Source organism: Sus scrofa, chromosome 15 (genome assembly GCF_000003025.6).
Source record: "Sus scrofa isolate TJ Tabasco breed Duroc chromosome 15, Sscrofa11.1, whole genome shotgun sequence".
Taxonomy (NCBI): domain Eukaryota; kingdom Metazoa; phylum Chordata; class Mammalia; order Artiodactyla; family Suidae; genus Sus; species Sus scrofa.
This window is the reverse complement of record NC_010457.5, coordinates 44,337,843-44,365,578: the sequence shown is the minus strand read 5'-3', so window position 1 is coordinate 44,365,578 and position 27,736 is coordinate 44,337,843. Positions and strand designations below refer to the sequence as shown.

General features: G+C 39.4%; 1 protein-coding gene across 20 annotated transcripts in view; it reads right to left on the bottom strand.

The window, feature by feature from the left end:
- The window catches only part of TENM3 (teneurin transmembrane protein 3), a 2,583,558-nt gene that overhangs the window by 36,169 nt on the left and 2,519,653 nt on the right, over positions 1-27,736 (bottom strand). For 16 of the 20 annotated variants that reach the window (XM_021076354.1, XM_021076353.1, XM_021076363.1 and 13 more), the window contains 6 exons: positions 26,430-26,573; positions 20,626-20,875; positions 19,896-19,916; positions 10,671-10,903; positions 9,426-9,580; positions 7,776-8,650 (listed from right to left, as the gene is read on the bottom strand). In XM_021076354.1, coding sequence (XP_020932013.1) covers positions 7,776-8,650; positions 9,426-9,580; positions 10,671-10,903; positions 19,896-19,916; positions 20,626-20,875; positions 26,430-26,573 — 1,678 coding nt within the window. The remainder of the gene's footprint in view (positions 1-7,775; positions 8,651-9,425; positions 9,581-10,670; positions 10,904-19,895; positions 19,917-20,625; positions 20,876-26,429; positions 26,574-27,736) is intronic. The other 4 variants (XM_021076365.1, XM_021076369.1, XM_021076364.1 and 1 more) reach the window with 3 other exon arrangements.

Here is a 27,736-nt window from a genome sequence, read left to right as displayed (position 1 = left end):
CTGAGAAAATCTGGTATGTTATATACATCCTAAGATATGCCGAAGAAACTCTGACTAATCTGTTTTTGTTTTTTTCTGGGATTTTCTCAAATAATCTGAGTAACATACCATTTTCCCATTTCCCTTCCTGCTTTGAAACCTGGACAGAGCTTCTTATTTATTGAAACTAGATTGCAGAAGAAAATGGCATTCAATCAAGCATTATTAAAAGCATTGCCTTCATACTGTTCAGGTTAACGTATGAAATGCATGAAAAGGTACAATTATCCAACTTCCTACACATTTTTTACTGATGTCCCTGGGAATACACATGCTGGTTAAAAATTTAAAGTGAAGTTATTAAACAATTAAACAAAACAGCAAAAATGGAAATCAACCATAGCATTTCCCCATGAACGTAAGTGATCTGCTGATAAAATCTTTTACAAATCATTCTTAATGCAGCCAGTGTTTTCTTCCATGGGGAAAGTAAGAAAAAGAAACAGGAAAATAATGGGGAATTCCTGTTGTGGCTCAGTGGTAACGAACCTGACTAGTATCCATGAGGATGTGGGTTCTATTCCTGGCCTCACTCTGTGGGTTAAGGATCTGGTGTTGCCATGAACTGTGATGTAGGTTACAGACAGAGCTTAGATCTGGTGTTGCTGTGGCTGTGGTGCAGCTCATGATTTGACCCCTAGCCTGGTAGCTTCCATATGCTTCCGGTACAGCGCTAAAAAAAAATAAAAACAAACAAACAAAAAACAAAAGGAAAAAAAAAAAAAAGGAAAAGGAAAAGAAGGGAGGCGACTGGGCACCAGCTTTAGAAACATGTAAAAGGGGCTGCTTGTCTTTCACGCATTTTTGGGGAGAAAGAGCCATGAAACGTGGTTTCAGTGTTTGAATTCTTAGGATATTGGATGCCTACCCAGGGAAAGGCTAGTCTCTCAGCTTTGTTCCGTGGAGAATGAAATTTCCAACATCAGGAGCTATTACAACCCTATCTACATCAGAACATGGCTGGGCACAGATGTCCGGCTGTTTGGATGGGATTCAGCATCAATGGGAACGGACACATCTTTTCTGATTTGCGGTAACCAGCCCTAAGTTTTCCTAGGTTGTCTGCGCTTTCTGCACACGATTTTGGACTTGGAGCCCAGGCACAAGTGATGCTGTGTCACTCTCTCCTCCTCTGAGGTCCATTTTCTACCCTCTCCCAGACCATCAGAACTGATGTCAGTGGCAGCTGGGGGTCAGCCAGGGGCGCAGAGTTACGTTCATTATAAAGAAATGGTTCAGAAGCTCATTCTGAAATTGCTAAGCCTGAATGAGGGACAATAAAGCACCCAAATGAGAAGCTGGAGACCCATACACACCTACATCAATGTGTAAAAGCTGAAACTCACTAGAGCTCATGAAAAGACTGTAGTTGGCTCCACACATATAAAGCTCCAAATAATTCAAAGGCCCAGAAAACGGCTGTTGACCTGGTGTGCTTGTATGTATGAGCCAGAACTCAATGATTTTTTTTTCCCCATGTTGTCTTCTTTAACTAGACAGAAGAGCCGCTAGATATGCCCACATGGTTTGTATTTTATGGGGTAAGCAAGCAGAGAACTGTGAAATGCCATTAGCTGTTAAATAATTTATTCTGCTGCCCACTTCAATACGCTGGGTTTGCTTTTGGGTGCATTCAAGTGTAAGAACTGAGGTTTCACTTTGGCTATCAACTTTTTAAATAATACATTTTTAGCAGGTAAGATCTGTTTGTCTCTTTGGAATTAGTCTGGCTAAGGGATGATAGTGTGTGATAGTTTTTTTTTTTTTTTTTTTTTTTTTTTTTTTTTGTCTTTAAGAGCTGCACCTGTGGCATATGGAAGTTCCCAGGCTAGGGACTGAATTGGAGCTGCAGCTGCCGGCCTACGCCAGAGCCACAGCAATGCAGGATCCAAGCCTCCATCTGCAACCTACACCACAACTCACAGCAACGCTGGATCCTTAACCCACTGAGCGGGGCCAGGGATTGAACCCACACCTCGTGGATACTAGTTGGGTTCATTACCGCTGAGCCACAACAGGAAGTCCCCATTATTATTATGATTTTTTATAGTGATTTTTATTTTTTCCATTGTAGTTGGTTTACAGTGTTCTGTCAATTTTCTACTGTACAGCAAGGTGACCCAGTCATGCATACATATATATATATATATATATATATATATATATATATACATTCTTTTTTCTCACATTATCATGCTCCATCATAAGTGACTAGATATAGTTCCCAGTGCTATACAGCAGGACCTTTAAATGATATGGAGAGCAGCATGAAACAATCCCTAATACTAAATGAAGGGAGTAAGCAGGCATCAGAGCAGAGGGATCCCTGAGCTAGCTGGACGTCCTTCCTACTGCCTAGCATTCCATGCAAGAAGAGTTCTAAGGCTTCCTGATGGCTTGTTCAATCAGCAACAAATAACTATTCTGTTCAGGAAACATATTTGTCTAAAGCAGGGATTTCAGAGCTGAGTTATAAACCATCTGACACCTGCCAGGGAGACTCTCACACCATCCGTAGCATGTTTAAGAATACTGGCCACTTCTCTAACGAATCACAGTAGGGACACAAAATAACCAGTGACAGGGAGAGAAGCTGCTGCTCAGAAGAAGATGGTATCTCCAGGTTTTGAAATGATGGTTCTTGTGCTTTGGAAACTACTCGTGTGCCCTGAAGAGTCACCTTGTCTGTTTCACCCTGAAATTTCTAAGAATCTCTATTCAGTGTGTGAATCGTATAGGTGTTGTAAATATAATAATGTCTATTTTATTCGGGACTGATGAGACTCTCAAGTTGGGAATTGGGTTTTCTTTTCCTAGAGTCATTCTTTCTGATACTGGAAGCAACAATATGCTTTAACTGTATTTGCATGGGAAATGTCTTTAGTCCTAACTTCCAGCATTTCAGAAGAAAGTGCTATCAACATCGTCTTAAGTTTTTAATTATTTAATAATAGGTCAACTAAAGAAGTCCTTATTTTATATTTATTTATTTATTTTTGTCTTTTTGCTATTTCTTGGGCTGCTCCCGTGGCATATGGAGGTTCCCAGGCTAAGGGTCGAATTGGAGCTGTAGCCGCCGGCCTACGCCAGAGCCACAGCAATGCACGATCCGAGCTGCGTCTGCAACCTACACCACAGCTCACGGCAACGCCGCATCGTTAACCCACTGAGCAAGGGCAGGGACCGAACCCACAACCTCATGGTTCCTAGTCAGATTCGTTAACCACTGCGTCATGTCGGGAACTCCGAAGTCCTTATTTTATAAAGCAAAAAAAAGTAAACAGGTAATATTAGGTAAGTATATTCTTAAAAATCAACAACAAAAATGAGAAGTGCTAATATTTTCAGCGTTTATATGATACCTTTGAAATGGTGCCTTGGCAAGGTGCAACATTTTTTTTTTTCTATTAGACTTGTTTCTGTAAATAAATCTTTACCTGTCCACATCTTTGGTTTATTCTTCTACTCCTTTGTTCAACAAATAGCTATTGGGGGCATTCAATATGCACTGCAACACTCCACAAAGATAATGAAATAGTCTGCATTTTATAAAATACTTTCATCTTTCATTCTGTACCCACAGCAGTACTACGACATGCTAATAGTAAACAAAAGTTTGTACTGGGAAAAAAAGTAGTAAAATTAAAACATGTAAGGAAAGCAATTTGAACTAATTCTCTTTTAAAATTTCTCCTGTATCGCACTTTTATTGGTAGGCAATTAATTGATCCCAGATCTTCTTCCATCTGTTTCCAGCCTATGAAGCATTCATCTCAAGGCTTTTTAGACACTAGGCTAGCTATAAAGCAGGGCACATACAAATGGGAATTTGAGCTGAAAAGTTTGATCTCTCTTTGCAAGGTATTTGTGCATAAAGATGATTCTACAGCATGTATCAGATCTAAGAACCAGTGTTGTGAAAGTCACAGAAAACAGCTGTTTTTCCATTGTGAAGTATGTTTTTTCCCCTGCCCATAATCTCCTTATAGTTTTAGTAAAAGTCTGACCATTGTCAAACCTCTCACATCCCTTCTTTATGAAAGTGCCAAGTACCCTAATAAAGGTTAAATTAGGCACATAGTACTATAAGGTATGAAGGGAAGTATTACAGGCAGGTACTAGGATTCTGGGAGTTTGCCAGCTCACTAATGTTACCAAGGAAGCTGGGAAGGGATTCTGCCTCTATTAGAACCTTCACCCCCAGTCATGTGTCCCACACAGCATAAATAAACCAGAAACTCTTGCTGTCAAAGCTCTGATGAGTAGAGCTGGGGTTGAGTTTATCCACCAACAATCTCAGACTTACACAGAGAAAAAGGGGTCACTGTGGTTGCCAAGGGGGAGGGGGAGGGAGTGGGATGGATGGGGAGTTTGGGGCTGGTAGAGGCAAACTATTTCATTTAGAATAGATAAGCAGGAGTTCCCGTCGTGGCGCAGTGGTTAATGAATCCGACTAGGAACCATGAGGTTGCGGGTTCGGTCCCTGCCCTTGCTCAGTGGGTTAAAGATCCGGCGTTGCCATGAGCTGTGGTGTAGGTTGCAGACGCGGCTCGAATCCCGCGTTGCTGTGGCTCTGACATAGGCCGGTGGCTACAGCTCCGATTGGACCCCCAGCCTGGGAACCTCCATATGCCGCGGGAGCGGCCAAAGAAATAGCAACAACAACAACAACAACAAAAAAGACAAAAAAAAAAAAAAAAAAAGAATAGATAAGCAATGAGGTCTTACTGTATAGCACAGAGAACCATATCCCCTCTCTTGGGATAGACCATGATGGAAGATAATACAAGAAAGGGAATGTCTGTATATGTTTAACTGGGTCACTTTGCTTTATAGCAGAAATTAGCACAACATTGTAAATCAACTACACTTTAATAAAAAAGAAAGGGGGGGCCACTCTGTCTGAATACAGACAGTGCTTTTAGAGGGGCTGTGTGATAATGACACCCCTCTCCGTTCTTTTATGCACTCAGTTTTCAGTGTGTTTTGAAGGGTGGGCCCTTGCTCATTCACAGCTGAATCATAAGAATGTATAGAAAGAAAAAAAATGATCCTTTGTCATTCTGATATGGTGATTCTGAATTACTTAGGTTCAGTGCTCTATTTTTTCTGTCTCCTATGGTAATACACTGTTTTGCAAAATGAACAAATATTTTTTTAGAAATTTTTTAGTCATGTCTTTGCTGCAGACATCTAGAGGAAAATTAACTAAACATTGTTTTGTTTTTTTTCTCCTTTTTTGGTTTCCCCACAGCATGTGGAGTTCTCAGGCCAGGGATCAGATCCGAGCCACAGTTGTGACCTACGACATAGCTGTAGCAATGCTAGATTCTTTTTTGTTTGTTTTTGTCTTTTTAGGGCTGCATGTATGGCATATGGAAGTTCCCAGGCTAGGGGTCGTATTGGAGCTACAGCGGCCTGCCTATGTATACCACGGCCACAGCAACGCTGGATCCTTAACCACTGAGTGAGGCCAGGGATTGAACCCGAGTCCTCATGGATACTAGTCAGGTTCATTACTGCTGAGCCATATGGGAACTCCAGCAATGCTAGATTCTTAACCCACTTGTGCTGGGCTGGGATTGGAATCTGCATCACAGGGCTCCGGAGATGCCGCTGATCCCATTTGGCCACAGTGGGAACTCCAAAACAACGCTTTTTAAAAGTATTATTTCACTGACTTTTACTAGAGCTTATTATTAGAGTATTTATTATTAGAAAACTTTTCAAGTATTATTAGAGTATTTTTCAAGTATTGTAAACCATTCACTATATGCTTAAATTATAGCAAACTCACACATACAGTGTGTGTATATGTATATCTATAATTATGAGGTTTATAGTTGATGAAATATTTCAATAATGCTTTTTAGAATAGTTGCCTTTGCTGCAACATATCTAGTATAAGACTTAATAGATATACTTTAAATATAATGTATAATGGATCTGTATTAAGGGAATTACGATTGTGATTTATTTCCATTAATTAATGACTTCCATTCTTGAAAGCAATGCTTGCCCAATACAGTCACAAGATGGGTTTGCCAACTTAACCTCTATGTGGCAGCCATGCTGATTCTTCACAACATCTGAAATTCTTGGAGGGTCTTTATCACTAGAGAAATGTGTCTTCTCTGTGTACCATAAGTTAAAAAAAAAAAAGTAAAAAGCCCCAATTTGTTAACACTAACCTACAGCGACTCCACCAAGGGTGTCTAACCCTTTCTCGAACTTTCCAAAAGTTGATCAAATTTCATTGTAGGTCATTAGTGAACCCCTGTATCTGTTGCAGAAGTTCTTTGTTGGTTATAACCCACATGATGAACTTCTGTGCATTGTCCATTTCCAGGAACAAATAAGAACACATTCAAAAATAGCCCGCAGAGCAGAGCTTGAGTCCTAGACTGCACTCAAAACTTACTTCTCTATTTTTTCCCCCTGCTTTTAACTAAACAGAAACCCTACCACTGCCACCATGATTTCCTGAAGATCCTATAATCAGAGCAGCTCTCCTGCCCAGTCTCATGCGACAGGAGCACTTTCACTGTCTTTTTTTTTTTGGCCTCTTTGGCAAAACAGCCTGCTATCACTTTGAAAATGGTGCAAAGGAAGTGCTTTCCATTAACTTCCAATTTATTCCTTTCCTATTGCGATCCTAAAATGAGCAGAAGAAATGTTAAGAACAGAATTTTAATGTAATTCAGTTGAAAAGGTTTGTTCCTCTGACAAAATCATGCTGCTGGGTGACATTCATTTTATTAAAAGAGAATCTGTCAAAAAGGAAAAGCAATCTAAGCTACAGGAGAACTAAGCCTAATGTGTGAGAGCCATTCCAGAAAATTGTACGGAAAATATTTGTATATTGGGTCGTTTCTTTCTGCTTACGTTTATTATAATTTTAGAGGTGTGCTCCTACACAAAGTACTTTTGCTTCAGCATTTCCTTGTAAAAGTCACACTGAAGAACTCATTATTCATTTCCAAGACTATTTTGCATTTGTCAACCTGCCATCTCTGTATATCTAATTTCCCCTTATGGTTTGTGCGATGTTAGTGACGTGAACAAGTAATGGAAAATGATTTTACATAGTCACAAAATGTGACTGTTCAAAGAGCACAGTGCCTGGGCCACTCCTCCACAATTTAGTAGAATACTCCACCTTCCACTTTTTCAAAGGCTTTCAGTGACCAGCTATTGCTGATCTGCATTTAGTGCAAAGGTTCTTTGAAGTGGTGTTCGGATTCTCCAATGACTGATTATGAAAAGTTGAGTCCTTCTGTTTGATAAGAATAACATTTGTGATACTGATGGAATCGAGTTCATTGTAAATGTTTTCAAAGTTTCCCTTTAGTGATAGCTCCCAACATGGTCAGTGTTAGCACATGGGCAAATAGAAACCCAAAAACCTTATGCCTAAAACCATGGCTGCAGTATATGTCCCAAAAAGTTTGCTGCTAAAATAATTAGGTCTGTTCGAAGCAAAATGTTAATCCTTAAGCAGGGGTAGATTTACTAGGATAGAAATAAAATTCAACCTTCAGGGGGCCCCACTTGCCCAGGCCTGAGTCTCATTTTGTCTCCTTCTTCAGAAAAAGGGATCCCCAAGTTATAGATGCTCCAGGCACCACCCCCCAAACCTAGACCCCACTTGCCCTTATTATTTTAGATTACATTAAGATGATACCATTATTATTTTAGATTGCAGTATTCTATCATGGTATTTTTGATATACTTACTCAAAAAAAGTTGTCCATCCAGTTTCATCACTTTTAGTGGCTAAAAGGCCGCTGTTGCCATGGTAAGTAAACAAAACCAACTCTAGTCCTTGAGCGGTCATGCTCTTCAAACATCCATTTGTTCCTATCGTCAGCCATATCACTTGGTTATCTGGAGACACCACTCGAACGGGCATCCGATTCGGGTCTCGTCTAATCCTCAGGGTATTGCCATTACTGTCGGTCACAGCAGTAATATCATTGTCATTGCTATAGCTAAAATTGTACAGGTAATCACCGGTGACTAAACTTACAGTATACTGGTGAGTGCCATTGATGTCAAAGATATAGAGCTCTTGGTCCGTGGGAGAGGCGACTTCATAAAAATTCATCGAGTTAAGTAAAGGCTTGTTCTTTGACACAGCCCGGATCCGAATATTTCCCAGGTCTGCGATGTACAGGGTCCCATCCGGAGAGGCGGCGAGGGAGGACGGAGCGCTCAGCTTGGCGTCTTTGGCATAACCATCCCCACTCTGATAGCAGTCACAGTTGGCATCATTTTTGCAGTCACACTCTGAAGGGATCCCAGCAACCAAGGAGATCTCCCCATCTGTCGTGACCTGCCTTATTCGGTTGATCTTCTTTTCGTCGGTTTCGGTGATGTACAGAACCCCACTGTAGGACACAGCGATGGCAGTGGCCGACTCCAGGGTCGTCTGCACTGCGTGCTTCCCCACGGAATACTCCACTCCTGGCACCTGACAATGCATGGGCCGCCCAGCAGCAATGCGCACTTGACGATTTTCAGTGATCTGTAAAACTACATTATTATCCAGGACATAAATGGAGTTATCCATAGGGTTAATGGCGAGGTCAGTGGGCCATTCCAGACGTACCTTAATAAAAAAGAAATGGTCTGGTTAGCCGGTTACAGTGCTTCAGTTAATTTGCCAGAAGAGTAAATTAGACCAGGCGGGGAAATTACCGTTAATTTGATAAACTGTTGGAAAATCGTTTTTTAAATAGTTATGGTGAAATAAACTTAACAGTTTTGAATGGAGACCAATGTAGGAAATAAGGTTTTATTGAAAAAAGCAGCTCGCTGAAGGATTTGCACGTTATAGCCAAGTAGCAAATGAACCTCTAAGTAGTGAGTTAATAGATAATGATAGATATGTGAGAAATGAACACGCTCGTTCCTTTTAGAAATAACAATCACCAGATGCCGGGGCTCTCCAGGTTATGAATACATCACTGTTCTATTGTGTTTTCAATCAGACTAACAGTAAAGTTTCTGAGTTCCTGATGACTAAACATAGTGGGTTCTCCCTACTCCTTAAGGCCCTCACGCAATCGAAAGAGTAGAGATTTAAGCTGTTTTGTTCTTCTTGGAATAGCTGCATGCTGCTTCTTTCCTGGTATTTTTTATTACAAATGATTAGCATTTCTTAGGGATAACTGTCCTGTATCTTAAGGAATTCTTCAAATGCAGAACTGGAGAGGAAAATAACCTTTTATGAGCTTCTAAGACACATGTACATGGAACAGCTTTATCATGATGACTGCCACCTGTGAAGTGTGTGGTTTAATGTGGTGTCAGCACAGTCTCCGGACACAGTAAATCACGTCACTTGGCAGAGATACAGACAATTGGCATAATGTTTACACTACCTGGCTGATGTGCATGCTGGTGTCACAAGTTAAAGGTCTGGCTGAAGTCAGATCATTAGAGCCCAGGAGAGTTGATATGATTCCATTCTGATCAACTTTTCTGATCATGGTTCCATCAACAAAGTAGATTAGTCCATTTTTATCGATCGCCATTCCTTTATCCAAGAGAAGTAACGGTTACTAATCTTTCAAAAATGATGAATTTTAATTAAACTTCTAGGCCCATCATTAAACTCAACATTTACCCCCAGTCATAGCCTGGGCGACAGACAGCAGCCAAGACTGCAGACTGCAAACTCCTTAGGAAAACCCAACCCAGGCATTTATGTTGCAAATAAATGTACGATGTAATACAGGACTGAAATTTCTAAGAATCTCTATTTAATGTGTGAATCATATGGATGTTTTAAATATAACATAATAATGTCTATATAAGGTTGTTATCTATAAATTATAGAAACAGGTCAAATTCTGTTACCCTGAACTTAGAGTAACTGTATTTTAACAAAAATAGATCTAAGGCAAGGTTAGTGTTTTGTTGACCTTGTTACAATGGAATTTGCTAGTATGAATAATTCAGCACAACAAATACCTTTTCCCAGTCCTTGTTCACATAATGGTCGCTAGCTATAATGAAAAAAAAAAAAAAAGCCTCAAACCAAAAACCACTGTAATGAATGGCATAATACATGAGGAAAAAGTCAGTACTGACTGGTTTAAAAGCTAGAAATCTTCATCACATAGAATTTTAGCCCTTGTTACTTTCAGAAATTCCTCACAGCAAGCATTTTTTCCCATGGCATAGAAACAAAAGTTTAATAGCTCCAAATGGGGTGAGGGCTAATAGGGTTGCTTAGTGATGGTTTTTAAAGAGGCCTGGGACTCCTTCCTGACAAAGAAATTCTAGGACAATGAAAGAATTCGGATACTTCCTTCAAGTTGAACAGGATGTGACTTGAATGAGATCGAGTAGTTGCTTTATTCTCCGAAAAGTCGAAAAAAAAAAAAATGGTATGAGAATAAAAAATGCCAAGAACCTCATACTTACTGTAAAATCAACTCAGGATTCCAGCAGTTTCACGCTAAATGGCTTTTAAAAACAGTGGATGTGAAACAGCTTTCCAGAACACAGTTGAGGGTAAAATGTTAGACTCAGCATTAAACACAATCAGGCACTAACTGCATTTTCCACCTTTTTTTTTTTTTTAAATAAAAAGAAATCCTCAAATTGATAAATGCTGGTACCTTTGGGACTCATGAGTGTTGCTTCCACAGCCTTCCCTCCATCTCCACATCTGGCTTCATCAAAAGGAAGGCACTGTTCACCCGTTCCTGCCACCACTTCAGCATTTTTAGTCAAGTCTTTTGCACCCGTAAGTGACTTTGGCCGATAAATCCTGCGGGTGTTAGTGTCAGAAACGTACAAATCTCCCGTGACTGGATCCGTTGCAAGGTAGTATCTATGAGCTGGGTTGCTGCTGTAAAAAAAAAAAAAAAAAAAAAAAAAAAAAAGAAAAAGAAAAAAAAAGGATCATACATAAACATCACAAGATAGTTACTTCTGAAACACAGAAACTCTAAGAAAAATAAAATGGATCATGGCAAACTGATTATAAACTGAGACCCCTGAATCAATGATTGGAAAATGAACAGCAAAGACTTAAAAGAATGACTTAAAGAATGAGTGGTGGAGTTCCCGTGGTGGCTTAGCAGAAAGGAATCTCATTTAGGAACTATGAGGGTTCGGGTTCGGTCCCTGGCCTTGCTCAGTGAGTGGGTGGAGGATCTGACGTTGCCGTGAGCTGTGGTGTATGTAGGTCACAGACTCGGCTTGGATCTGGCGTTGCTGTGGCTCTGGTGTAGGCTGGCAGCTGTAGCTCTGATTTGACCCTTAGCCTGGGAACCTCCATATGCTGCAGGTGTGGCCCTAAGAGAGACAAAAGACAAAAAAAAAAAGAACGAGTGGCCATCTCTGACACTACTGCCTTTCTGCTTTACCTGTTGCTGAGGATTTAACAATTTGTTACACAGCCATATTTAAAATAATTACTTTTAGAAAGCAACGTGCTTCTAGAAGCCTAAAATAAAGAAGCAAGTTCGTGAGATCTTTTTTGGTTCACACAAAGCCATTATTACATAGCCCTTGAGTGACAGGCTTCAAGTTTATTCCAGGGGACGAGTGTCTCTACCAAACTCTCCAGTGAAGTGTAACGTACGAGGGATTTTATGTGCATCTCATCATAGAGAGATCTCCTGTTTTCTCCTGCAGCCAAACCCAAAACACCTCGCTTCAAAAATGGAAAATAAAATGCAGCATCATATCTATTTTGGTTGCTCTACGGTAACCAGGAACGTATTCTGATGCAGTTGCAGTGTTTGTCCTGAGCTATGGAATTAAAAACTCAGGTGAGACTATTTAAGGGTAGGCGGCAGCCTTAGTGGATTAATGCAGAGACAGAATGCTGGGTCCATTCCTTTCATTGTTATTATTATTATTATCATTATTTTGCTTTTTGGGGCAGCATCTGCAGCATATGGAAGTTCCCAGACTAGGGGTCAAATCGGAGCTACAGCTGCTGGTCTATGCCACAGCCACAGCAATGCCGGATCCTCCCACTGAGCGAGGCCAGGGATCGAACTTGAGTCCTCATGGATACTAGCTGGGTTCGGTACCACTAAGCCACAATGGGAAAGCCTCACTTTCATTTTTAAAGTTGCAAATTAAAGTGTTCTAAGACCTGTCTATGAATTTGGTGATGTACAGACATTGGATCACAATACAGAGTGCCTCAATTTTATTAATATATATTAGTGCAAATACAAAATACTTTGTGTCCTGTAAAAAAAAATGGTAAGACCAACATCAAGGAATGGACGACTGATGACATATTGTTGAAATGGAAAGATTATCTCCTTACAAACACTGAATACCATAGTCTTGGAATTTATGTAATTTTGCACCATGTGAAAATATTGTCTTTTGAAAAAAAAAAAAATTCTGAAAAGAGTTCAAGTGACTTCAGAGTTCCCGTTGTGGCTCAGTGGTTAACGAATCCGACTAGGAACCATGAGGTTTCGGGTTCGATCCCTGGTCTTGCTCAGTGCGTTAAAGATCCGGCGTTGCCGTGATGTGGTGTAGGTTGCAGACGTTGCTCGGATCCTGCGTTGCTGTGGCTCTGGCATAGGCTGGTGGCTACAGCTCCGATTCGACCCCTAGTCTGGGAACCTCCATATGCCACAAGAGCAAGCCCAAGAAATGGCAAAAAAAAAGACAAAAAAAGACGGAAAAAAAAAAAAGAGTTAAAATGATTTGGTGTCTCAACAAAGATGTCAACTGATAGGAACTCACTAGATTCCACAAGTCATTTGATGACAAACTTGGCTTTAACTCATATATTGTCATTTATTCTCTCTTTACACACACACACACACACACACACACACACACACACACACAAATTATACCCTTGTTTCCATTTATTTTGCATGCAGATATTTAAAATATGTAATATAAATCTAACTAAATGAAAATATTTATTCTAAACAATGGCGCAGTAGTTTTCCCATTACTGGTTAGGTTCTAATGAAGCAATTCCCACCACTTAATGCTCTTCCTTTTAAGTGGTGAATACATGTCCTTGATCACACCTGTAAGATTCTATTGCAAAAGTCACAGATTCTATCGTCTACTAGTGTTTCTCACATTGGTAGAGGGGACAGCTGGATGCACATGGGTCTGCAGAGACCTTCTGCCATAGAAAGCAGTGATGGTGAGGTTAGTATACAGAGAAATACCAGGGCACACAAAGGCCCGAATGCCTTCAGATTCTGGGTCTTATTTCCAGCCTTTAATATCTTTTAGCGACGAGAGACAGATGGGAGCAAGAGGTCTTGAGTGTGTAAATATGTGTGGAAGGGCAAAAGAGTGGAAAGCGCTATGAGGAACTCATAAAGAGATGCAAGCATCTGACATAAAAGCATTTCAGAACCACTGGGTTATAGAGAAGGATCAACTTGTCATGCTCAGTGTCATTATATCATTTTTTTCTAAGTTGATGCCTGAAATTTTAAATGCAGCAAGACATATTGTGTTCTTTAATGTGGGAGTTTATTACTTTGCAATGGAGCGAAAAGTTCCATATCGATATAACATTCAGAGCAATTTTTATAGAGGTTTGTTCCCCCTAAAATCAGTCTGATAGCGGCAGAGCTGATCTTCCAGGTATGTACGTAGAGTTGGTGGTGGAGCTATCACTCAATCAAGCTGGTTCTATTTTGGAAGACATGACATTGAAGAGATTCTCTAGTTTTTCCTACCTTCCTGATATATACTAATAATGAATGATTGTATGGTTGATTATAAATATGTACACACACATTTTATTTTCTTGCCAGTTGTATCTATCAGCCTGACCCCTGAACCAGATTGCATGGATAGCTTCATCACTAACCATGTGACCTTATCTAACCCACCTCTGCTTCAGATTCCTTATCTGTAAAGGTGATAATAATCATATTTCATAAGATGCCTAGAGGAGTACATGAATTAACACAAGTAAAATTCTTAGAACAGTGCCTAGAGCATAAAATGTACTCAGTAAGTATTAGCTTTATTACTATTGGCTTTTGTCCTCTCTCTTCTTACACTGCAATGTCTTTTGCCTTATAACTCTAGCCAGTGTAGAAGTATAATAATCATTATTAACTAACTAAACTATAACCCGCCCTCTCAAAATGTAAATAAGGAAAAAATAATTATCTAAACTTGGATAGGTTCACATTTATTTTCTTAGTCCTGCTGTTATATTTAACATCCAAAACTATTAAAAAATGCAGATCTTTCTTAAAAATATCACTTGGGGGTTTTCTCTTGTGGTGCAGTGGGTTAAGGATCTGGTGTTGTCACTGAAGCGGCTTAGGTGATTACTGTGGTGCGGGTTTGTGGGCTGGGGAACTTCCACATGCCATGGGTGTGACCAAAAAATTAAAAAAGTGACTGGTTGTCATTAACATATAAAAAAATAAAAAAGCAATAAAGTGACTGGTGTCATTAAATTTAAAAAAATCACTTGGAATTGTTTCTAGAGTAATAATGACGAAAGTAAATGAATAATGCATTCTTTTTCATGATGTTCCTCATTTTGAGAAAAAAAAAAAAACAGATTTCTGAGATGGCTGCTTGAGTAGCAGTGGCACGTTTTTTAGCTAGAGGGCATGAGTTTTCTTGGTGCCAAAATAATGGACATTTGAGTCATCAGCTTTGCCTTTACTGGCATCACTTTTATTCCAGTGGGTCTATAATAAGAGTAGGTCCAAAGTGATACTTTATATTTGCTATTTCCTGTCCTAAAGCGTCTCCTTCCTTGAAGGCACAAAAGTTTCTAAATCAAGCACTGTATGCCCATGGCGTTAAAAAGTCCGCCAAATGAAGGCTGTCATTTTGCACAGAACACTATTGTCCAGAAGAACAAATGTGAGGAGTTTGTGGCCCAGAGAACACAACTTGCACCTGGAAATACTCCCCAGAGAATGGCAGGAAACCAGAGCCAGGCCATTCCTTGCAGTGCAGCCTGGCATGGCAAATGACAGCTGCTTCTTGGGTCCCAGCCTCCCCTAAATGAAAGAAGGAATCAGGGCTGTAACGCTAAAAGAAAAAAAAAAAAGAGAATTTGGAAATTTTAGTAACAGGCTGGTGGCAAGAAGCTCTGAGCCACGAGTGCCTGAGATTCAAGAACATCTGATTTAAGCACAGAGTTATCTGATGGGGGCACTGATTCTTGCCCTTCCAACTTCCTGAAAAGCCCAAGCACTGGAGAGGCTGGGGTGGCGGTACAATGGGTGATGGCACTTTGAGATCAGTAATATACATCTCCTGGGAAAAACATGAGGCTGTGATGACTACATACAGCCACTGGCAGCTGGGGTGCAGGAATTTACAAAGTTTGGGTTTTGGGGGAAATCTCTGCTCAGCAGAAAGACAGCACAACAATTTTGCGTGACTGCCTGAGATTTTCGTTTCAGAAAGGATTACTGTTTCAGAAAGGATTACACTCACATTGTGGCAAATAGCAGCAAAATCAAGAAACTGAGATCAAGTCAGGAACCTTTACGACACTGGACCCTGATTCTTAACTCATCCTGAATTGCCTAGATCATCACAATTACCAAGCCAGCTTCTCTATGTCTTACTCAATTAGACACGGATCCAGTGGTTAAGTGCAAACTAGATTTGCTCATTTGTTCTGTCATAATTCAACCTTCTTAGACTAGAGAAATATTTGCAAAGAACAAGCTATAGAATAGGTATTACTCGTGCTTTTTATCTTTTTAGTTGGGAATTGCACCACAGTCCTTAGAACACCAGTGTCTGAAGGAGCATACGTTCCAATGATGTATAAAATTAAACTGTGATTTTCTGGCTAATACAAGACTGTTTAGATTACTGTAAGCAGAGCTTTGGGATGTCATATTTTTAAATGTGTGCTTTATTTTTAAATATAAGTCAATGAGAAGTGCTGAATCAGGTTTTTACAGCTTTGTATCTAAACTTTAATTGGTTCAAATTCACAGACCTGTGATTGACACTTTCTTTGATCTTTTAATTGGTAATATAAAATTCACAAAGTTGATTTTTAGGCTTACATGTTTAAATGCCCCTTGGCTGATATTAGTTAATTAATTTAATTTCCTTTATTCTGGAATTTTAAAGAATTGGAACAGGGATGAGCTAAAATTTACTACCTATAAAAGGGATCTGTCAGCAAACTAATGCAATAAACATCATAGGGGGAAATGTTTAGCAAATTTAAAAAAAAACTTCTATTTTTAAGCATTTCAGAAGCTACCATTCATATGAAAAAGTTAATATGTTGGGTAGTATTTATATCTATTCATTAAAGTACAGCCAGATTCTTTGATTTGATATAATGTTAAATTTGGTACAGTACTTGTAGAATTTACAAAATACACTGAATTTTAAAATAATGAATATTGGCTTTATATTTATTTTCGATATTTTTACTAATTATTTCTCCCCTTAGTCCAATTAATGACACTGTTGATAGGCTCTGAATCATAGGAAGAGGATCAGAAGCATTTTTCTACTTACTTAACCATTAACAACTGACTCACTGTTCATTTTTACAGATTTAGACATATTTTTCTTTTTCTTCTATCACCTATTCCCAATCCTTTCATGACTTTTATGCTAGGCAGGAAAGTGGAGATAAGGAGAAAGCCAAGTGGGATTCTATCAGCTGGTAAAGGGAAGATGATATAGGTGGGTAAATAGGAGAAGGCATCTGAAAAGAATTTTAATTTTTAAACTAAAAGAAGCTCCAGCGAGCTGAAATATCTTGGTTTTGTTAGGTCAATTAGCAAACGAAATCCCTATTTTTGTCAATGATTCTGTCAACCCTTTCATGACTTGGATTCAAAAGCCTTGGTTGTTTTCCACACCTTCCTCTTTTTCATCACCCATATACAGTGTGTCCATTTTTTGCCTTCCTTTATTTTCGGGGTGATTTCCTCCATGGCTAGTCAGACTATCTTAGGTACCAGGCATCTCATGGTTTCGAGTAACAGCTTTCCAACTGATCTTCAAGTCATCCTCAACACTGATGCCAGCTTCACCTTCGTAAAAGGCCACTTTGAGATGCTGCTACCTTGTTCAAGATCAGACAATGGTTCTCCACGGTCTGTTACCTTGAAGAAGGAGAGCAATTTCTTAGAGCAATCAAGGCCCTGAGCTACCTGAACCTAACCTGCCTTTCTACCTGGAACTCTCATTGCTAACAACACGGTAATTTGGGTTTGATCAAAACTACAATTTGAAGTGGATCGGGTTCCTCTTAAGACATGTTTTGTTCATCTCTTTTGAGCAAGTAACTTTATTTGCTGTAGCTTCTTTCTTCATGACTGCCCTCCTTTCTTCTTGTTGCTCTATTTAAGCAAACTTCATTTTCAGACCAGTGTCAAATACCAACCCTTTTACCACACTCCCATCTCCCAGTAAGCTTCCTCCATAGGATTACTCTCACAGTACAAGCCATAGATATAATTAAGTGTCAAAAATGATAATGATGATGTCACTTAGTCTGTTACATGTACATCTTGTTTCCCTTCCTGGGCTGTGAGTTCTGAGAGTATGGACTTTGTCTCACACTATTTTCTGTCAAAGTGTGTAGCACGTGGTAAGCGATCAGTTAACATAAAGATGAATATCACTTAAACCCCCAAACCAGTGTGTTTTACATGCAAGGTGCATACAGGAAAGACAGTGCATACACATTTAGCCAGAAGACTGTACAGAGGAGATAACAGACAGGATCATGAGAGAGGGATTACAATGAGTATCACTGCCAGACATCACGAGTTAGTACGGGATGAATTCATATTATGAAGAATTGTTAATAACAATGTAGCTCTAACCTCACAGATTTTTCTTTCCAGAGAAAGAGATTATACTTCTAATTAATTCGTCAAATGATTGTAAAATAAATTTAGCTTTTTGCATATCTGGGGGATTAGCCCATAGAGACCAAACCATTTGGATAGATAAAGACTAGAGTTCCCTTGTGACACAGTGAGTTAAGGATCCTGCATGGTCACTGCAGTGGCTCGGGTGTTGTTGTGGTGAGGGTTTGACCCCTGGCCTGGGAACTTCCACATGGGCGCGGCCAAAAAAATTTTTTAAATTAAAAACAACAACAACAACAAAAAACTGGGTGTATGGGGTACTGCCAAGAACACACTTTTTAGCATAGTTCAAGTGTCTGCTCCCCATTTCTTTCTTTTTTTCTCTTTTCGGCCACCCCTGCGGCATGTGGAAGTCCCTGAGACAGGGATCAAACCTGCACCACAGTTGCAGCCAGCACCACAGCTGAGGCAACGCTGGTTTCTTAACCTGCTGTGCCACACGGGAACTTCCCCAATTTTCAGTTATGTATCTTGGGGAAGATGTGTAACCTTCCTGAGCCTCCATCATTTCCTATTGTAACCCTGACAGATCGTGACAGACTGTTCTGCGGGTCTGCAACACCGTCTATCTGGGACCGTGCCTGGCATGTAACAGGCCAGCTTGTTAAAAGGTAGCTGCTTTGATATTTTTTTTCCTGTATTGCCTCTAGCGTTTTCGCATTTATTGGGTGTACGCACCAGTTTGTCTTTTCTCCACAGTTACTAAGAGGGCAAGGCCTGGAAAGTTTTGATATCCTGCTGTGGTTTCTAAAAGCGGAGCGCTGCATGCTCAGAAGTCTGGAGGAATTCCGTGTTAATTTTTACATGTGGCTGGACTATTAGCTGACAGCGTAAGATCAATAGGGGATCTCAGAAAAAGGTCTTGGGACCAGGCCTGGTCACACTGACAGGCAGCAGCTGCACATCTTTCAGTAGAACCTTTTTTTCCCCCTACTTGTCAATCTCTGCACAATAGTTGAGTTGAGTCATGTGGATTTATTCATCTCAAGGACCTCACATAAATTACTGCTAATTTTTCTACCCAATACCATTTTATTAGCTCTTTTAATGGCCACGCTAGATTTAGCATGTCCAATAGGTCTTCCTTTTTGCTAGCTTTATTTTCAGACATATTTTTCTCCCTTTTGCTGTCCTGAGGAAAGTTTTCAGCCCAAGGCATCCATTCACAAGCCTGCCCTGTCCCTTTTCCAGCTAAGGGTACAGAATAAATAGAATCTGCAAAACTTTTGAGCCTATACATTTGTCTCACCCATATTCATTCTTAGTCTGGAGAAAAGTTTTTGCTTTCACAATAACGTCAATGGAAACACTACTTAAAACTCAAACCTAGCAATTCTTTCAACTTAGGAAAATACACAGTTTAAATGGGTTTTAAATATACAGTTTAAACAACAGCAGTGATGAATTTACCAGGAAGCCAATAAACCTTAACCTTTAGGGCCCCTTTCCTGATATGGGTTCCTTCCAAACCCCCTGGCAGCATCTTCACAGAATCTTATGTTTTAAAAATTTTGCCAAGGTAAACTCTTTTTAGATTTTTTTTTTCCTGAAGCAGAGTCCTCCAAATTGAATAAGCTTTGGGCCCAATAAACCAGGATCTTCCCTGGCTATTGTTCAAACTAAACTTTCCTTAAACTCTCCCAATAGTGCTTCAAATTATGTTCTGTCCAATAAGGCTTAGAGTTGGTAACAAAAATGTATAGATTTCTTCTGTTGTTGTTATACAGGTGTTCATTATAATAATTTTTTTGGTGATAAAATTCACTTTAGTGCCAACTTGAAAATTTTTTTTCCAATTACACTGTGCAATAGGATTTGCAGTCTGTTGTACAGTAAAGGTTCACTTGAGCAGTTTTCATTCCTTAGCTGTTCTGTGATACTGAGTTTCCTCTCTCATGATGAAACCTTCTTAGAAAACAATGTCAGAGAGTCACGTTGAAATGGAAAAAGGACATTTGAAAATACACGAAAACCTTTAGGAAACATGCTTACCTATGTCTAAAATCTTTATTTCTTGGTGGAAGCAGATAAAAAAGGTGGAGAAAAAAAAAGCGTAGTTAGAAAGGTTTCTAAAATATAATGAGCTGAATACTGAGATTTTAATTATTTTATGGAAAATTGCTAACTTAAGCAGAAATAACACTGGAAATGAATTTTGTAGGTCAAGGCTTAGCAAATAATTTACAGAATAGGCGGATTTTGATAATCACACTTAAATGAGCAAAGCAAAAACAATTTGTTACTTTAACTACTGGCATTCTGGCTAATGGGTTAACCCAACTTGAAGATCTAACATTTTAGTTAAAAGTTACAGGCTTAGTTTGTTTGCTGTTATGTCCCAATATTGCTGGAAAATAGTTTACACCTTAATTTCAACCAATGTGAAATACAAAAGCAAGAGCCTATATTACAAGGTTACTTTAAAGATAACTAAAGGGATTTAAAATCCTAGTTCTATTCTCTTGGAATATAGCAAGTTCACTGAAACCAGTGAGATGTTTGGCACATGCGGTGACTTTATACACTCTTATACATTTACGGCACAATATACACTGGTTGTGTTTTTCCCAACTTTAACCAAGAATTTAACTTCTTCCTAAGGAGAATTTGAAACACTGGAAAGGTATGTTTAAATAACTCAATGATTACACTAGATTCAATACTTTTTAAAATACAGGTACGTTTAGCATTGATCAGAATCCCAAACTGAGGAGAGACATACCTTAGTTCCAGAACACTTGTTACGTTTCCAGAAGGGAAAATCCGCCGGACATAGTTGAAATCCCCTACATACAGACTGCCATCGATCCCACACGCTAGTGCCACTGGGGCCAAGAGCTTATTCCCATCAGCTTGACCATTGCAACTTGGGCATGAGATGCTGCGTCTTCGTCCATTGCCCATGATGCTACTCACGACTGGGGGCTGCTGGGAGATAAACTGATTCTCCCCATTTCCCTTGTACAGTATCCCTAGGAGAAAGAACATGCATTCTTCTTACACTAAAAGGAGTAAAGATGAAAAGTAAACATGTTTGTGGTGGAAACAAAAATCCAGTGCCTTTTAGATTTGGACTGCAAAAACCTTTATTTAAAGTTCTACCAGGAAATCCCATTGTGGCTCAGTGGGTTAAGAATGCGACTAGTGGAGTTCCCGTCGTGGCGCAGTGGTTAACGAATCCGACTAGGAACCATGAGGTTGCGGGTTCGGTCCCTGCCCTTGCTCAGTGGGTTGACGATAAGGCGTTGCCGTGAGCTGTGGTGTAGGTTGCAGACGCGGCTCGGATCCCGCGTTGCTGTGGCTCTGGCGTAGGCCGGTGGCTACAGCTCTGATTCGACCCCTAGCCTGGGAACCTCCATATGCAGCGGAAGTGGCCCAAGAAATAGCAACAACAACAACAAAAGACAAAAAGACAAAAAAAAAAAAAAAAAAAAAAAAAAGAATGCGACTAGTGCCTGAGGATGCAGGTTCAATCCCTGGCCTTGCTTAGTGGGTTAAGGATCTGGCACCGCCTTGAGCTGTTGTGTAGGTTGCAGACTTAGCTCGGATCCCATGCTGCTTTGGCTGTGGTATAGGCCAGCAGCTGCAGCTCTGATTTTACCCCTAGCCTGGGAACTTCCACGTGCCACAAGCGTGGCCCTGAAAAAAAAATAAAGTTTTATTGCAAAGTGCTCCATTCTATTACCTAGCATAAGATATTATATGACAAGATACAAAGGATAGATCTAAAAAATACTGTCCATTATGGATTTAAAAAATGTTTGGTGAAAGAAACAAAGGACCAACCAGAAAAATTAAGAACCCAAATTGCCATCATCAGTGATTCTCAAATTTGGCTACACACTGGAGCTGATGGGGGGCTGTAAAAAATACTGACGCTGGGATCTCACACTGAGGGATTCTGCTTTAATTGGACTGGGGTGCAGGCTTGGCATGGAGATTTTTAAAAACTCTCCAGAGGATCTTAATGTGCAACCAAATTCTCCACACGATGGGAATAGCAAGTCTGCCTAACCGTTAAATGGGGTTGGAAATATTATGTTAATAAAGTAATAAAAATGTGAACCATAAATATGAATTTCTTCTTTATGAATTTATCATTTATTTTTAAAAAGTTAAGTGTACTTTATGGAAAACAAAGGTAGAAAATATGTACCAAACCTGGAGTTCCCATCGTGGCTCAGTGGTTAACGAATCTGACTAGGAACCATGAGGTTGCGGGTTTGATCCCTGGCCTCGCTCAGTGGGTTAAGGATCCAGTGTTGCCATGAGCTGCAGTGTAGGTCGCAGATGTGGCTCAGATCCTGCATTGCTGTGGCTCTGGTGTAGGCTGGCAGCTACAGCTCCGATTCAACCCTTAGCCTGGGAACCTCCATATGCTACAGGTGTAGCCCTAGAAAGACGAAAAGAAAAAAAAAAAAAAAAAAAGAAAGAAAATATGTACCAAACCTTCAATATACTACTATACCGTCAAAGAATATTCTTCTTGCTTATACTTCAGTCTGATACGAGAATGCATGTACATGCAGTTATTCGAAATTTCAGACATTACAAAATTGGCAAGGGCAGTTCATTATTTAAAGTGAACTCTGCCTTTAGACATGAAAGTGCCCATTATTTGAAGGCAAAATGCCAGTCTGCACCATTGTGGTCCTCAGTGAAGTTCTGAGAAAAAATCCTAAATAAATATTAAATATATTCATAGTTAGAAACTAGATTTGAGATTCTAATTTTATTCATTTACCATTGTTATATTATAGATCATTGGTTCCATCTTGGTCCAGTGTAACTCAAGGGTCAGTCATTATTGTTCCATATCAATTCAAGACCCTTCTCAATGTGTTATCATCTATAAACCACATGCTGATTTTACTTTTTAACAGATATACTGTTAAAGGAATCAACACATGAAAGTACAAAAAGGAAACTTGAGAAAGTGTTTTATCTTCTCACTTTGGGATAATTTTAAAGTGAAGAAGAGATCAGAATAATTATGTTCCCCTTACAGCTCAGCACATTTTAGGTGAATTCTGTGATTACTTTTTTAATGCTTTGCTCTTTGGGTGATGTAATAATCATAGCAAATTTACATAAAGAAAGCAGGATTGATAAAACAGGTTTATTCAAATTTAGAGAAAAGAAATCTAAATAAGGCTGGATCATAACGACAGATGAAAGGCATTTTGCCTTGAATATTCAAAGAATACATTAATGATCCCTAAAATCTCTCTTTTCGTGATTACATTATTTGACAATTACGGGACTATAATTTCCTAGAAGAGCCAGTTCTGTAATTTTCATCAGAAGAGTCCTACAAGTCAGCCTAGTGCTCTACTGCATCTGATTTATTCAGTCATTAGAACGACTGGCTCTTCATGATTCTCCTCTATTATGACAGAACAGAAAGATGAACATTAGAATATTTATTTCCATGTTCCAGGGTGCCTGCACAAACACCTGTCACTATCTACATTTTTGCCTTCTCTTCTTCCTTAATATATTTCCATAACTCATCCACCTTGTCACGATTACAAATCACTTTGTTTATTCAATTAGACACATGTCACTTTGAAAGGCCACTACTTGTCAAGCTGTTCTTGGATAAAATTTGAAATCACAATCAGTTCACTCTGTGAATTAGGTTACCTCGCATTTGAAAATAACATATTTTTCATAATTTAGAACCTTTTTTGGAGAACAGAATTTAGAGTAGTCCGGTTTTTACACTTGACCTGATAGTTTAATAAAAGTTAACTATGTTATTCTCTGGTAGAATGTGTGTGTCCGTATTTTTATTATATACACACACAGAATATTTATGAGTTTCTTTTTTTTCTTTTTATGGCTGCACCTGCATGGCATATGGAACTTTCCTGGCCAGGGACTGAATCCAAGCTGCAGCCTTGACCTACCCTGCAGTTGCAGCAACGCATGGTCCTCTAACCCACTGCGCTGGGCTGGGGGTCTCTGTAGTGACCCAAGCTGCTGCAGTCATATTCCCAACCCATTCCTGGTTTCCCTATGAGTTTCTTAATCTTCCTGAATTCTACACTGCGTGTTGGGTATCATAACTGTTGGACTGCAGAGATGTGGGCTTTCCCGAAGCTCTTCGCTATAAGCCTTTTGACTGGTTCATAATCTCTTGGGTGAAATCCCGAGGCTGAATGTTTATGAACTTTGCGCTCTATTCTCATTATAACTAAAATGCATGTGAAGAGGTTTTCCTCCAGTTTTGTTTGTAAAGAACTTCTGAAGGAGTACAGAGATATGTCAAACCATGTGAAATCTCATTTTGGAGAATGTAAACAAGAGCAGCCACTGGCATGGTTGGCACGTGGCTTTGCATTTTGAAAGACCGCAATTAAGACTTGTGTTACTAACAGAACAGACTGTAACTACTACTGCTTCAGACACTGCTGATGGCTGGAGGGTACACACGGAGCTTCCTCCTTGGTTGAAAGGCCAACGTTTCCAAAGTGTGTGCTGCATGTGGCACTAGTTATGGGCTGTGCTCCCGACCATATGGGGCACACAGTGAATTAAATCTGATGTCTAGGACACAGCTGGAAAGGGAGAAGAGCTCAGTACTGCTATAAAACAGAAAAGGTGTGAAGGGTTTTTCTGTTTTGTTTTTTCCTTACTATTGATTTGCTCAGTATGATTCTTTTCTGGAGGTAAAACACCAGCATTTTCAAGCCCTGGCTTGGAAAATACTTTTTTTTTTAAATTTTTTATTTTTAGGGCTGCACCTGCGGCATATGGAGGTTCCCAGGTTAGGGGTTGAATCAGAGCTACAGCTGCCAGCCTACACCACAGCTCACAGCAATGCTGGATCCTTCACCCACTGAGCAAGGCCAGGGATCAAACCTGAAACCTCATGGTTCCTAGTTGGATTGTTTCTGCTGCGCCATGACCAGAACTCTCTGGAAACTACTTTTGATTTAGTACATTTGAAAGGTTAAAATGTATCCTCTTCAATAAACTTTTTTTTTTTTTTCTCAACAACAACAAAAAAAGGAAAACTAACATCAGGGAGTTCCCATCATGGCTCAGTGGTAATGCACCCAACTAGTATCCATGAGGACTTGGGTTCAATCCCTGGCCTCGCTCAGTGTGTTAAGGATCTGGTGTTGCCATGAGCAGTGGTGTAGGTTTCAGATGCAACTCAGACCCTGTGTTGCTGTGGCGTAGCTACAGCTCTGATTTAACCCCTAGTCTGGGAACTTCTGTATGCCGCAGGTGTGGCCCTAAAAAGACAAAAACCAAAAACAAACAAACAAACCCCATATACATACACACACACAAAAACCAACATTCATCTGAAAAAGTGGCCATTAATCATAGTTAAATATTATTTGCACTGGATGTTCAATTCCACATTCTGAGCCTTCCAAAAACCTCCGCTAAGACAAAAGCTGGATGATTTTAACAGGACCCTGAAATGTCCTCTGACTATATGTCAAAGGAGAGCAGAGTCACTGGCATGGTAGGCTTTAGCACAGGAGGCTATAGCAAGCAAGTCACCTTAAGATGCTGCCTTTCTAGCAAAGTAGCTATAAATGATCTGAGATGTAGCTAGCATGTGGTAAAGTGTTAGAAACACAGTGAGGACAAAACTGAATTTGTCTAATGTAAATAATCTTCTTTATGAGATAAGGCTGACTGCATTTTACAAGTAATTTATCTTTTTTTGGTTTGTGAGATCTGGCATGTTTTTTCAGAACAGATTTACTTATAATGTCTACTACAAGTAATATCATTGATTCTTGCTTTTTTCCCCCTCAGATTAGTCATTTATTTTTCCCCTAATGTTTTCAAAGTCAATTAATAGTATAACCAATTTGAATAGAATTTTCCCTCCTCAAATCCAGTCTAAAAAGAACTGAAAAAAGATTCTAGATACTCAGAATAGACTCATTATTTAAGGATTAAGACCTTTTAGAAAGCTTTTGGTGAAATCACTCTGAATTTTATTTTTTCCTTACTTAAAAAAAAAGTGCCCCTCCCTCCATTTTTCTTTAATGTCCCTAAAGCACTTTGGATCAACTCACTGACTTTCTGGGAAAACTATGTTGGTGATCAACGTATGAACACTATGAAGTGTATTATGTACCTCCTACTTTAGGGGTTTATTTTTTTTGGTCTTTTTTTTAGGGCCGTACCCGCGGCATCCAGAGGTTCCCAGGCTAGGAGTCTAATCGGAGCTGTAGCCACTGGCCTACCCCACAGCCACAGTCACGCCAGATCCGAGCTGTGTCTGCGACCTACACCACAGCTCATGGCAAAGCTGGATCCTTAACCCACTGAGCCAGGCCCAGGGATCGAACCCGCAACCTCAGGGTTCCTAGTCAGATTTGTTTCCGCTGCGCCATGATGAGAACTCCTACTTTAGGATTTTATGGTCTTTAAAAATATACTTTTTCCCTCTACTAATTCTGATCATACAGCATGCATAGGATCAAATGTTGGTCCAATTTAATCAACCTGAAGGTGAGCAATATTAACTCTCCGTGAACAAGATCTTACCGTTCTGAACATCCAACACGTGATGTTTATTTAACGTCCAGCCACCCATGTTGGAAGCATCTAATTCATAGCCTTGCAAAATGGCAGTTCTTTTCTCCCACAGAGTCAGGTCCAAGCACGACTCATACTCATATCCAACAGACACTAGAATCAAAACAAATCATGGTTCATCGTTCCCAACTACAGGCAGAAAGGTAAAATTATTTTACTTTTCTGATAAAACAGCTTTTTTCCCCCCACAGATGTGCTCTGAGACTATATTTCCACTTATTTTTTTATAAACTCTATTTCTTTATATGAGAAGGTTTGGTCATATAAAAGGTGTTTTTTCTTAAAAATGATCTATAGATATTGTTTTTGTACTGATTTAATAGAAAACGAGAATTTTTTTCCCCATACCACCTTTTCACCGGGGTTCACAGGACAAAATGAAGTTCTTATTGGGCATCTGGTTAAGTCCTTAGAATGGATAAATCAGCCCCAAATGGTGATCAGATGACAACTAAAAAATAATATTTGTTGTCTGAAAAACTAGAGATATTTAGTTTCCAAGAGTATTAAGTTATAGAAAATAGTTATAGTAAGTATGGTTCAATTTAGCAAAAGAGATGGCCAGATTATGACATTCCATTTACATACTATTATCAGGAATGAACAGTAAAGCTACCAGTAAATTAATATCAACAAATCACAAATGAAAAATTTTAACATTCACAATAAAACATGGATTTTATTTATTTATTTATTTATTTATTTATTCATTTTGTCTTTTTGCCATTTCTTGGGCTGCTTCTGAGGCATATGGAGGTTCCCAGGCTAGGGGTTGAATCAGAGCTGTAGCCACCGGCCTACGCCAGAGCCACAGAAATGTGAGATCCGAGCCGCGTCTGCAACCTACACCACAGCTCTTGGCAACACCAGATCCTTAACCCACTGAGGCACGACGGGAACTCCAAAACATGGATTTTAAAATTTAGAACAAAGTGAAGAGAGAAGTGGCAATTATCTGATTGATTTGAACTACTTATAGTCCAAACTACATATCAATTTCAGGATAAAATGTCCATTACATTTTCAGGTAACAGCTAATAGAACAAAACACATGTTATCCTTTAGTTTTTGATGTTTGGAGCCTGAGCTTGAATCTACACTATGCATTTCTCAACAGGTCAAACTCTGATTGTGTTGTCCAGTCATTTAGTGAAACACTTTGATTTTTTTTTAAACATCCTTCCATTGAATTGACTAGTCCTTCCACTCAAAAAGAGCTGAATGAATTTTTGGACACAAATGTTGTCTGATGTCTG